General features: G+C 45.1%; 1 protein-coding gene and 1 long non-coding RNA gene across 3 annotated transcripts in view; one reads left to right on the top strand and one right to left on the bottom strand.

The window, feature by feature from the left end:
* LOC141154953 (cytochrome P450 2C23-like) overlaps nt 1-5,325 on the bottom strand; it is a 30,695-nt gene extending 25,370 nt beyond the window's left edge. The window contains exons 1-2 of one of the 2 annotated variants that reach the window (XM_073641533.1): nt 4,998-5,325; nt 1,873-2,035 (exon numbers count right to left, since the gene is read on the bottom strand). In XM_073641533.1, coding sequence (XP_073497634.1) covers nt 1,873-2,035; nt 4,998-5,177 — 343 coding nt within the window. In that variant the 5' untranslated portion in view covers nt 5,178-5,325. The remainder of the gene's footprint in view (nt 1-1,872; nt 2,036-4,997) is intronic. The other variant, XM_073641532.1, reaches the window with a different exon arrangement.
* The window catches only part of LOC141154958 (uncharacterized), a 53,943-nt gene extending 40,928 nt beyond the window's left edge, over nt 1-13,015 (top strand). Inside the window, exon 3 of the long non-coding RNA XR_012247503.1 lies at nt 12,761-13,015. This is a non-coding gene — a long non-coding RNA (uncharacterized lncRNA). The remainder of the gene's footprint in view (nt 1-12,760) is intronic.
* The last annotated feature ends 887 nt before the right edge of the window (nt 13,016-13,902 follow it).

Here is a 13,902-nt window from a genome sequence, read left to right on the forward strand (position 1 = left end):
TGTACAGTACAGACCCAAAGTTTGGACACACCTTCTCATTTAAAGACTTTTCTGTATTTTCATGACTATGAAAATTGTACATTCACACTGAAGGCATCAAAACTATGAATTAACACATGTGGAATTATATATTTAACAAAAAAGTGTGAAACAACTGAAAATATGTCTTATGTTCTAGGTTCTTCAATGTAGCCACCTTTTGCTTTCATGACTGCTTTGCACACTCTTGACATTCTCTTGATGAGTTTCAAGAGGTAGTCACCGGAAATGGTCTTCCAACAATCTTGAAGGAGTTCCCACAGATACTCATCACTTGTTGGCCCTTTTGCCTTCACTCTGAGGTCCAGTTCACCCCAAACCATCTCGATTGGGTTCAGGTCTGGTGACTGTGGAAGCCAGGTCATCTGGCGTAGCACCCCATCACTCTCCTTCTTGGTCCAAAAGCCCTTACACAGCCTGGAGGTGTGTTTGGGGTCATTGTCCTGTTGAAAAATAAATGATGGTCCAACTAAATGCAAACCGGATGGAATAGCATGCCGCTGCAAGATGCTGTGGTAGCCATGCTGGTTCAGTATGCCTTCAATTTTGAATAAATCCCAGCAGTGTCACCAGCAAAGCACCCCCACACCATCTCACCTCCTCCATGCTTCACGGTGGGAACCAGGCATGTAGAGTCCATCCGTTCACCTTTTCTGCGTCGCACAAAGACACGATGGTTGGATCTCAAATTTGGACTCATCAGACCAAAGCACAGATTTCCACTGGTCTAATGTCCATTCCTTGTGTTCTTTAGCCCAAACAAGTCTCTTCTGCTTGTTGCCTGTCCTTAGCAGTGGTTTCCCAGCAGCTATTTTACCATGAAGGCCTGCTGCACAAAGTCTACTCTTTTTACAGTTGTTGTAGAGATGTGTCTGCTGCTAGAACTCTGTGTGGCATTGACCTGGTCTCTAATCTGAGCTGCTGTTAACCTGCGATTTCTGAGGCTGGTGACTCGGATAAACTTATCCTCAGTAGCAGAGGTGACTCTTGGTCTTCCTTTCCTGGAGCGGTCCTCATGTAACCCAATTTCTTTGTAGCGCTTGATGGTTTTTGCAACTGCACTTGGGGACACTTTCAAAGTTTTCCCACTGACTGACCTTCATTTCTTAAAGTAATGAAGGCCACTCGTTTTTCTGTACTTAGAATTTGTATTATGACAAGAAAAAAGCAGCTAACAGTCTATTCAGTAGGACTATCAGCTGTGTATCCACCAGACTTCTGCACAACACAACTGATGGTCCCAACTCCATTTATAAGGCAAGAAATCCCACTTATTAAACCTGACAGGACACACCTGTGAAGTGAAAACCATTTCCGGTGACTATCTCTTGAAGCTCATCAAGAGAATGCCAAGAGTGTGCAAAGCAGTCATGAAAGCAAAAGGTGGCTACTTTGAAAAACCTAGAATATAAGACATATTTTCAGTTGTTTCACACTTTTTTGTGAAGTATATAATTCCACATGTGTTAATTCATAGTTTTGATGCCTTCAGTGTGAATGTACAATTTTCATAGTCATGAAAATACAAAAAAATCTTTAAATGAGAAGGTGTGTCCAAACTTTTGGTCTGTACTGTATTTTAGCAGTTTTTTTGAAAGAATGATAAATTCAGGAAGACAGAGGTGAAAAATAAGTTGCTCATAGGTTGAGAAAAAAAGAATAATTCATGAAAAGCTTGTTGAAACGACAGTGACCATATAACTTTTATGACTCAGATGGACTGAGAGTGGTCTGATCCACTATTATTATACACTTGTCACACATCAATATCTAAGACAGTAGCTTACAATTCAGCAGCTGGTATTACATCCAATCTGATAAGTTATGACTTACCAGCATGATTAAAAATACATTCCACAAATGGAAGGGAGCCACGATTCAAAAAACCGTCTCCCATTTCAACGAGTGCTTCTTTTATCATCTGATATCCAGTGAGAACTACAATAGGTCTTGAGCCAAAGTAGACCGTATAAATGGGGCCATATGTTCTTGCCATCTGTGAAATTGTCAAAATTGACAGAATTTTAAAAGAGGCCTTCACATGGAATTCAATATATCTTTACGGTTTGATATGGTGATGGAATGTGAATCTGAAATTCTCAACTTCTTTGCTTATTTTTAAACTTAAACCAACCACCATTTTCACCCGATCTCAACCCTCTCTAGAGGTGGGGTTTAGATAAGTGTGGCACCCCAGGAGTCCGGTTGCCACAGTGGCATTGCGTCCCTCACAAGGGGTGATGCCATGCCTAGAAAGAAGGAGGGGTCCCCTAATCAGGTTTACTAGCATACAACATTTTCCTGGCTCCAGACCAGCAAGGGGAGCTCATCCCCTTAACAACTGGAATATGGAGATGGGGTTAGCTGGAGTTAGTGAGAGGAGTTGAAGTCAGGAGAGCGAAGAGGAAAGACCTGGGGAGTGGAGCTGCATGGCAGCTCACCCCAGAGAGGAGTGCAGAAGAACCAGACACCGGAGTCTGAGGTTGTGGGGCACTGAAGGCCCAGCAGCAGAAACCGGAGGGCAGGAGACTGCAGGTCTCCAGGCCCCATCAGATGCCCGGAGGCTCAGCAGCACATAGGGCCCAGCACTGCCACGTGGGAGCGACACTCTAGGAGGGCCCGAGCTGCCTGCCATATGGGTGAGCACAAAGACGTTATACTCAGGGACGAGGGCCACAGCACAGCTATATGCAGCAGGGCCTAAGAGATTAGTGCAAAGGGAAGGCCTACAACTCCACCTGGCAAGGTGGATCCCCAACTTGCTTCCAGGCCGCCCGGACCTCTACTACCAGCTAGTACCCGTGCCCCGGTCTGCCTAACCACCACAAGTAAAGATAAGAGGAAACCGCCATTAAGTTGTGGACTGATTATTAACTGCGCCATCACCTGCACTACACTGCACAGCAACTTCTATAAAATCACCACTTCCTGCCCTGGAGCTAAGCTCTGCCTGTGGAGAGCTGAACCAAATCTGCTACGTCATCATCAGCTCCAGAAAATGTGCACCGCAGCGGCGGCTCCATATAGCCATATACCACAGGTGACGTCTTTTCTTTATTCCCCTTTTATTGACCGCCCTGGGTCACGGAGCGGGTCACCGCCACTGTGACATCTCCCAGCATCTCCCGGCTACTGAGTTCCCCATGGCCCATGGGGCGCATCATAAGCATATTATAAAATCATCCGATTTAAATCTGTATGGTGGTCAGTAGTGGTGTCTTGAAGCTTGTGGGCCCCAATGCAACTTCTCCAATGAGGCTTTCAACTAACACAGGTGTTTAATAGTAATAATCTCTTCATATGGCGACCCCTCAAGTCTCAACCCCTGCACCCACTATAGTTTCTCCCCTGGTGGTAGATGTGCAATCAGTATACCTCTTGGTCCGTATAACATTACAGGCCTGTGAATGGCCCCATGGACTATCACAGGTACGAGTGCTATCTGTGAAAACCGTGGAGAGCATTCATATGCAAAAATTCTAACTCATGATTTCTCCAGATATGTGATGGTTCAGGATAACTCCTTCAGGGTACGTGCACTTGGTGTCATTTAGATGCTAGCGCAGCCGCCGAGTTTTCCCATGCAAAGCCTCTTCAGGTATCTGCCTGAAAAAGATGTTGTGCACATCTGCCCTTAAGCGTTTCACTCCCTGATGCAGAATGCCAGTATATTTAGCAAATACAGGGCTGTGTTGGCAATGTGTCTTCTCCCCAATGACCTTCTCTCACATTTAGTTGACTTGTCCAAATAATACGAATTTGAGAGGCCATTAAAGAAGAAAGTAAAATGATCTGCCATAGAGACCTAGGCCCCAACATTAACACTGACATTTCGTACATCAGTCTTAATGAGGGGAGTGCAAGGATAAGATGTGCCAAATTCATGAACAAGCACACGCCTCTAAATCAATTTGGTACATTTTATCAGTGACATGTACCTCAGAAATGGTACCCAATAAAGGACTAGAGTAATATTTCTGGCATAGCAAATACCACATCTTTGAGGAATTTGATGAGCGGCCATAACCACAACCTATCCCACCCCAGCTCCTCCCTAGTTCAGCCCATGCACGCAGTCAGGATTCTCTGATGCTAGGATCGGTTGGGTAACCGCAAGTTTGCCCATTGCAAATTTCCAGCCAAATTCAGACTAGACGTGTCCGTCCTTACTCAATTCACTTGTATTGCATGAAGCCATGGACATCTAGTCGACATGTGACCGTATATATCCAAATCGCATACTAGCACTCCTGGCACTGGCACTGGAGAATCCTGACAGCTCACGCGTGTTGTGCTGTCAGGATTCACAATTCTGCTGTCATATAAATTGACTGTATACTTGAGCCCTAAGGCTGGACAACCCCTTCAATATTTTATATGGTAGCCTACGAGATATCCTCAAATCATAGTTTATATGTTTGTTACTTAAAAATGGCAATAAAAAAGATTATTAGACTTTAAAAGATTTGTCTTAATTTCTTAATCAGGGTAAAATTGCAAAGTGCTTATGAAAATAAGCAACTTTGGAATTTACCTCTCCACTCTCAAGAATCTTTAAATCTGTAGTTTACTGCTTGTTGCCTAAGTTAGGCAACAGTTTCCAAGGTAGGTAGCACAGTGCTTACAAGCTGTTTGCTATTGAACTTGAAAGCGCTGCTCCTCTAATACTAGAGAAGAAAAATCAGCTAAAGCATTGGGAAGTGCACAGTTTGGACCACTGGCACGAATATGATGCTCGTCTAAGCGATCAATCTTCAGAAATGCATCCATCGCCGGAAAGCAGGAAGTCAGGAAGCAGAGGAGCGTTGCTTCCTGAGGAAAGATTACACAACCGTTTTAAGGGAAATAATAAAGATAACTCATTTTTTTAAAAGAATCATCAACTATTTTACAGTGCTCAATGAAAATTATGATCCATTCCCAATCCATTTACTTTTTGATATTAAGACCCAACTTACCTTAGTTAAGCTCGGCACTAGTCCATCTTTCTGAATCTTTAGGAAGTTCCCTACAATAGGCAATGGGAAAGGTCCAGGAGGCATCTTTTTTCTTTCCCATGCATATTTCCAGTAAAAGAAGACCAAAATAAAGGTGATAACTCCAACCAAGACAACGGTGACATTCTGCAGGTTCGTCATGGCTCCGGCATTCGTTCCATCTGATCCCGATGATTGTGGGCTCAATTCTTTCTACTTCACACATTGGCAGCTAGGAGCAGAGAGGACCCACTGGATCCAGCCCAATGCTCCATGGTTCTTTGAACTGCATTCTCCTTCTCAATCAGATCATATTACATGAGATTAAACTATGAGAAGCAGAATAAAGAGCCAAACAAGAGAAAAACAATCACTGCGCAGAACAGGAATGAACGGTCTTCATACTGACTGCATAAAACGTACATGTTGCGTAACTTTGCAGTAAGGTGATATAGAGGAATTTATAAAAAAACTGTATATGACCCCGTTACTTATACACCGAATAGCCACTTTATTAAAGACAGAGACCCATTTAGTAGCTTGAACTGCAGCAATTCATCCCGGCATAGATTCCACAAGATGTTGAAATTATTCTGCACAAATTTTGGCCCAGGAGGACAGCATAGATGTCACAAATTACATGGAATTACTGCCATATTGCTACCCATGTTCGACCTCGTTCCAGAGATGCTTTTTAGCTTTAAAGGTATCCTAACATGTGAAAAACCGCAATGAACCTGCCAATATGGGGTTAATCTGCAGGCTAATAATGTTCTGAATCTGCCTGTACTAAGAGCCCTTCTGCCGGGAGAAAATTAACTTCATTTTCCCCGATAGCGTTCAGTCATTGTGGTGTAGCTGGCACAGTGTATAGAGAGTGGTGGCTGTAAGCGCGTTCCTGGCACTGACTGATAGCCGGCCCTAATTCTGATCCTGCGACTATACAACCCTTGTAACATAGGGAATTGTCCTGCTGAAAGTGTCTTTCTGCAACAGGGGGACCGGTGGACCTGAAGGGATACACTTTTTAGGTTCAGCTTTATTGTCGAAACGTCCATCTATAGGTATCAGAGGTCTGATTACTGAGTGTGCAAGGAAGACATTCCCCACACTATTACTCCATGTCCACCAACCTCAACAATTCTACCCCCTCCTATTAGCATAGTGCAAATGAAGCTTGGATTTCTCACACCGAGCAATGTTTTTTTCTTTCTCAGGGATATAACATGTGTGCTGTTTTGTCCACTAGTTGTTTCCTTAGAGCAATGGTTCCAAACTTCTCTTACCATGAGAGCCACATTCAACTCTGAAAGAGGGTCGCTAGCCCCATCCAGAGACCCACCTCCAAGTAGTGACATCCAGCTCCCGCCTCCTCCACAGTAATGACACCCAGAGCCCCCATTATTGTTATAATGATTGTCAGAGCTTCCCCACAGGAATCACACCAATGCAGTATACTTGCATCCAGGAATTCCCACCTTACCCTCATTTGGTATTGTTGCATATTGGGTCCCCTATTTACCATATGTCTTATTCTTATGTGGCTGAGGGATCTTTGTACCTGCTTTGTCCTATTGCCCCAAAATAGGGACCCACACACAATTCTTGCACAACAGGCCTTTGTTTTCATTGTCAATCCTTGGTACTATTTTTGCCTTGACCTCCATCTCATACTGTTCATATTACTTTTTCAATGGTAGTATCAAACCTCCATTTATTCATTTTGAGACATTTCTGAACCATTGCTCTTACTGGGAAGGACCGCCTAACCACAATCACGAGGAAAGGTGAATGTGGCCAGGGACGTTACGGAGCCAGTCCACAGCTTTTTTTGCTGAGTTGTATTTCACCACAGCAATATTCTTTAGCTTGGTGAAAGGACTTGTGAAACCATATTCACCCAGCTGTCATTTCTCCCAGGAAGTCCTCTAAAGCTGCTTCCACTTGAAATGGGGCCTTTTAGGCTCGTGGAGGCGGACGCTTTTCATAACTTCACGCCGGCTGCGGCCGGGTGTCCATACTCGATCCGCAGCCGCCACTGTTTCTCCCGGTATTGTCTCTGCCTTCCACAAGCACGGGTCCCACAACATTACCCGTGCCCTCCCCAGTGCACTTACTGGGAAGGACCACCTAACCACAAACACGTGGACATGTGATTGCGGCCAGGGACGGTACGGAGCCAGTCCACACCTTTTTTTGCTGAGAGTTGTATTTCACCACATCCATATTCTTTAGCTCAGTAAAAGGAATGGCATAGAGGGAAACCGTATCTGCTCTGGGTGTCATTTCTCCCAGAAAGTCCTCTAAAGCAGCTTTTGCAGAAGCAATGGCAGCCCGTCCAACATAAACTCGCACTTCTCGATGGTGCTTTGACACACAAACATCTTTCTTTGCGCATTTAATTTCATGACTACAGAGTTGGGCAATGGCCTGATCTGCAATCAGGTTTGAGAAATAACATGCTTAAGCACGTCCGATCCACATTAAAAAAACAGCCATAGAGTGTCCAGGAACCTTCCTCCACACTTTTCTTAGCCAGGGCTGCTTCTCGGCAGGGTTCGACGGACCCACCAGAAAACCAGAGACTCCTCCGGTGTGCCCTGGCTTCTCCTTCAGGAGAGTTCATATAGCCGAGATGAGGCCATAATGATGATAGAGGCCACCATCTGCTTAGTTTTCTGTTACTTGGAATGCAAGCGCAAGTATGCAGCTAGCCACCCACCCACAGGCTGCAATACTAAACTGCCAGATTTCTGGGCAGCCGCTTGAACTTGAAATGTGGCCTTTTAGGCTCGTGGAGGCGGAAGCTTTTCACAACCTCATGCCTCATACCTCATGTCCATACTCGATCCCCAGCTGTCACTATTTCTCCTGGTGTTGTCTCCGCCTTCTACAAGCGAGGGTCCCGGAACATTACTGCTGGTTCTTTTCTGTGGGAATTTGCTTGCCTCCTACCAGCCTGAAATATTTCCAGTAAACTATGGTACGATGCCATCTTATTAGCACTGCCCCCAGTAACAGTAGCAAAGCCATCCCCAATTTCCTTCTCAGGAATTTTATTTGGTAGACTGAGTGGCTGCCCAAATACATTAGTTTCTCACAAAGGAGTTGAACAAAGAGTGGCAGTAGGTACAAGTTACTCCAGCCTGTTTGATATTAGAGGGTGAACAGCAGCACAATGGATCAGTGGTTAGCACTGAAGCCTTGCAGCGCTGTGATCCTGGGTTCAAATCCCAGCAAGGACAACATCTGCAAGGGCTTTGTATGTTCTCCCCATGTTTGCGTGGGTTTCCACCTCAGTTAAAAAGCAGCCATAGAGTGTCCAGGAACCTTCCCACACACTTTTCTTAGCCAGGACTGCTTCTCGGCAGGGTTAGACGGTCCCACCAGAGAATCTTCTGGTGTGCCCTGGCTTCTACATTAGGAGAGTTCATGATAGCGCTAACTTTGCAGCTGCTATGGGGCTCTTGAGCGGGGGAGAAAGGTGAGCCCTCAGAATCAAATCCTCTGGTGGGCACAAAGTTTTTCAATCTGAAAAAGCTTCTCAGTGGGAGTTTTATTTCACCACAGCCATATTCTTTAGCTCGGTGAAAGGACTGGCATACAGGGAAACCATATCTACTCTGGCTGTCATTTCTCCATCACCAGGTTCCGCCCATTGTCACACATGACCATGCCTGGCTGTATGTTCAGCGGTGAGAGCCAAAGATCAAGCTGCTGTGTTACAGCTTTCAACAACTCTGCAGCGCTGGGCGGTTTGTCACCTAAGCTTTAAGCATGTTATCTTCAGCACAGCCTGTTGCCGCTTGGCTAAGGCAATTCTGCAGTGCTTTCAGCTTGTGATTGATGTGGTCATTTCGGAGATGGAGGAGGAGGTGCAGGAGCTGAGCACTGTGATTACATTGAGGTTATATTGGCAACTCTGTTTTTATACTAAAGAAAGATCCTACTGTTTTTTTTTTACGTTATTTTTTAAGGCAAATGCATTCACCGGGAAATATCATTTTACCATTTTACAACCTTATCGGGCAATGTGGTGTGTGACACATCATCCGACACATCCTGTTTCATTGATGATGGAGGGACTCTGAAAGACACATAGAGCAGGGCCACAGTAACGAGTACGACATTTTCCCTTTAGAAAGGGGAGCGTCTGCTATACAGTTATAGGGTATGCAGTGAGTCCAATGGCTGAGCAAATTTAGGAAAAACCCCATTAAGAATTTAAAGACACATAGAGCAGGGCCACAGTAACAAGTATGACATGTTACCATTAGAAAGGAGCGGGTCTTCTATACAGTTATATGGTATGCAGTGAGTCTAAAGGCTGACCAAATTTAGGAAAAACCCCACTAAGAAATTAAAGACACATAGAGAAGGGCCACAGTAGCGACAAATTCCCATTAGAAAGGAGAGTGTCTGCTATACTGTTATGGTGTATGCAGTGAGTCCAACGGCTGACCAAATTTAGGAAAAACCCCACTAAGAAATTAAAGACACATAGAGCAGGGCCACAGTAACGACAAATTCCCATTGGAAAGGAGAGAGTCTGGTGTCTGCTATACAGTTAAAGGGTATGCAGTGAGTCTAATGGCTGACCAAATTTAGGGAAAACCCCACTAAGAAATTAAAGACACATAGAGCAGGGCCACAGTAGAGACAAATTTTTATTAGAAAGGACAGAGTCTCCCATAGTGTTGGCCTATGCTGTGAATGCAAGGGTTGCCCAAAATTTGGAGGCACTCCAATGCCCCTTGGAAGAGACGTGGAGGAGGGCCTCTGCACTGAGTGTATGGGCTGACAAACATTTACCCCTGGGAGGTATATATGAACATACTGTATATAATTTTTTTTTTTACCGGCATTATAAACACCCTTTAAAAAGTTATGTGGGTGTTGCATCACGGACCACTGTCACCCTGGTGATATGGTGGTGGAGGATGAGGAGAAGGAGGAGGACAAGAGCAATTAACCAAAATCAGGAAGCATATACCCATGTCTGGGTGTGAAAAGGTGCATGGGAATGCACTTCCCAAGAAAAGACACTGGATTTGAGTTTATGTTATGCTGTTATCATTCGGTGGTGTTGAGAAGTCCGGCCCAATCCAGCCCTTGTTCATTTTTATGAGTCAGCCTGTCAGCATTTTAAGTGTACAGGCGGATGCTTATCAGTCATAATTCCACTAGCGGCACTAAAAACCCGCTCTGATAAAACGCTGGAGACAGGGCAGGCTAGGACCTCCAAGGCATAGAGAGCCAGTTCATTCCACGTATCCAGCTTGGATACCCAATAATTATAAGGCACAGAGCAATCACGGAGGGCATTGGTACGGTCAGCAAGGTACTCCCTCAGCATCTTCCCAAACTTTCCACTCCTTGTGAGAGTACCTGCGAGTCAGGGCCTGTGCGATGAGAGGGGCTGAGAAAATTCTCCCAGAACTTTGACAGTGTTCCCCTGCCTCTGCTGGATTGAAGTTGTGTCTCTCTCGCCTGTACTCCTTGGTTGTCCAACAAAGCGTGCCCTCTGCCGCCAGCATTTTCAGATGGGAATTTTTTTAATAGTTCCGCAACAAGGGCCTTCTGGTACAGCCCCATTTTTGTAGACCTGTCAGCCTCAGGAATAAGAGATATAAAGTTCTCCTTGTAGCATGGGTCTAGAAGTGTCACCAACCAGTAATGACTGTCACCCAAAATTTTGAGAATGCGAGGGTCATAAGAAAGGCAGCATAACATCAACTCAGCTATACGTGCCAGAATACTAACAGGCAAGACTTACGTGTCCTCACCAAGAGGATGACTGACCATGCTCTCCTCCTCTACTCTGTCGTCTGGCCATCCATGCTGAACAGACGGTGTGACAGTTGTGCAAGTAGTACCGTCTATAGTGCATGAAACTAGCTCCTGTCCTTCCTCCTCCTCCTCTTCTTCCTCATTGTCACCCAATCCACATTGGGATGAGGTGAGGCTGGGCTGTGTGTAATCACCCTGTATGGTTCCTTCCTCCATCTCATCGTGCTCTGCTTTCAATACATCCTCTTTGATTGTCAGCAGAGAGTGTTTCAGAAGACAGAGAAGTGGGATGGTGACACTAATTATGGCGTCATCGCCGCTCACCATCTTGGTGGAGTCCCTCAAATTTTTTGAGGATGGTACATATATCTGACATCCGTGTCCACTCCTGAGGTCTTATGTGTGGAGTCTGAACTAAATAACGACGGTCTTGTTGATGCTGGTACTCAACAACTGCCCTCTTCTGCTCACAAATCCTTCCCAACATCTGCAGTGTAGAGTTCCAACGAGTGGGACATCACACACCAGTCTGTGAGCCAGAAGCTGCAAAAGCTACTGAAACACGGCAAGGGCAGCAGAAGCTGTAGCTGACTTTCTAAAATGGGTGCACAGGCGGCGTACTTTAACAAGCATATCCGGTAGCTCCGGGTAGGATTTGAGAAACTACTGAACCACGAGGTTAAGCACATGGGCCAGGCATGGTACGTGTGTGAGCTCGCCTCGCCTCAGAGCTGCCACCAGGATCCAGCCATTGTCACACATGATCATGCCTGGCTGCAGGTTCAGCGGTGTGAGCCACAGATCTGCTTGCTCTTTCAGTGCTGTCCACAACTCTTCAGCATTGTGCGGTTTTTCGCCTAAGTATATTAGCTTCAGCACAGCTTGTTGCCGCTTGGCCGAGGCAGTGCTGCAGTGCTTCCAGCTTGTGACTGATATGGTCATTTCGGAGATGGAGGCTGAAGAGGAGAAGGTGGCTGAGGAGGATGAGGTGCAGGAGCTGTAGACCATGGGGGCAACCCTGATTGACCTAGGGCCTGCAATCCTTGGTTTCGGGAGGACGTGTTCCGTCCCAAGGTCCGACTCGGTCCCGGCTTCCACTATGTTAACCCAGTGTGCCATCAGCAAGATGTACTGTCCCTGCCCACAAGCACTTGTCCACGTGTCCGTGTTTTGGTGGACTTTCCCGGTAACTTCGTTGTTGAGGGCACGGCTAATGTTTTGGGACACGTGCTTGTGTACTGCGGGGACGGCACACCAGGAGAAATAGTGGCGGCTGGGGACCGAGTACCAAGGGATGGCTGCTGCCATCAGGTTGCGGAATGCTTCCGTCTCCACGAGTCTAAAAGGCAACATTTTGAAATGTGAGAATTTAGTAGTGTGGTCTTTGGGGCATTGGCTGCATAATTGCTTGTATTCCTATCCCTTATTCCATTAGTTCTCTTATTGCATTGTGTTTATGTAGTCAATACAATTACATTTCATTACTAGTCCTGTAATTAGCGTATTAAAACATGTCCCTCACTATTCTTCTCATTGTACTAATCTTCCCTTTGTTGCATACTATTTTGGCATGCTACTTCTGGGGATGTGCCATACTACAGAGCATGTGACTCCATTCATAACCCACCAACATAGCACTGAGCGGAGACATTTTCTCCCCGTCGCATCACTTCCGGTGACGCGCTTAGAAGTTAATCATGTGACCTCATGGCGCCTGATCAGTGCCGCGTCCCGGAAGTACAGGGATAGCACATAAGCATGCTAGATATCCCGGTCACACAGCGGATTTCTCATAGCACGGTTGTGCTTCTTCCCACATAGCGCTATTTACTGATGCCTCTTTCTCCTGTGACCCTGGTGAGTAGCATTTGGTTGCTGAGGTGACACATATATGTCATAATGTGATTCTCTATACATGCATAGTGATTTGTGCTGTCTCACTCTTTCTTTTGCAGCCATTGGTTGGTTTCCCATTTATCCACTGGGCAGCACCCTGGTAAACATTGTTACTGTTCTATCTTTTGTCTGTGAATTACTCATGATGTATGTAGCCACTATCTTCTATGCTATGAAATTGTTCTCATTGATTATTTATTTTTTTGCACTCAGTATCTAAAATCTGATTCTCATATGAATTAGCTGTTGTTTGTATATTCTGAAGTATGGAGTTGATACTCATATGTAATTATCTCAATTAAATTTACAGTTCTGATGAAGGTCGTATGAGGCCGAAACGTCAATTTAATTTTGAAGAATTATGTAAATAAAATTCTTGAAATTTTTTCACCAGTTTTTGGAGTACCCCTAGGAATTGGGACAGGAAGGTCGGGTGAGAAGATGTGGGTGTTTGTTGTGGCACAATTTCAGCTTGCCCACGGCCTTGTCCTCGGCCTCTGCATGCACCATCACCATCACATCCAGTTCCCCGTCCCTTGCCACATGCCTTGCCCATTTTAAATGGAGGACAGTATCTTCCATGCTCACTACAAATGACTGAGTTTGGAGCGAACTTATATGTGATCCATATTATGGAGAAAACAGAGTTTTAAATACCTGGCCTGTAGGTAACTAGTTTGAACAGCAAACTGCTGTGAATTGCTTCACTGACACATTGAAAGAAATTTTTAATGGAGGCCAGAAATGGCAGTATTTTCTGACAACGTATATGTGATCCGTGTGACGGAAAAAACACAGTTTTAAATACCTGGATTTCTAGCGCTGTAATATGGAAAGGACCTGGCTGTATTCTGCAGTGCCAACAAGCAAATGGCGCAAAAAGCGGTGTTCTCTGGATTGCTTTTTAAGCAAATAATGAGGAATAAGATCCATAGAAAAGTATTCCTGGCCCTTGAGACCTGGGCCTTTGTATTGAAATATCTAACAGCAGCAGAAGGCAGAATTGGAATGGAGCCTCTTGTGCTATATGCACTGCAGTCTTCTATATACCCTGCCTGCCTATATACACTGTTTGCCTGATATCTCTGCAGATGGATTAGTTAGTCCTCAAAAGGACTGTTTGTTAAGATGGATATGTGTAATGTACGTTTTTTCTCCCTACACTACCTAATACACAAGCAAATCTCTCCCCGATGTAGCA

Source organism: Phyllobates terribilis, unplaced genomic scaffold (genome assembly GCF_046119375.1).
Source record: "Phyllobates terribilis strain yellow unplaced genomic scaffold, ASM4611937v1 Scaffold_7__3_contigs__length_470593459, whole genome shotgun sequence".
In the NCBI taxonomy this organism is placed as follows: Eukaryota; Metazoa; Chordata; class Amphibia; order Anura; family Dendrobatidae; genus Phyllobates; species Phyllobates terribilis.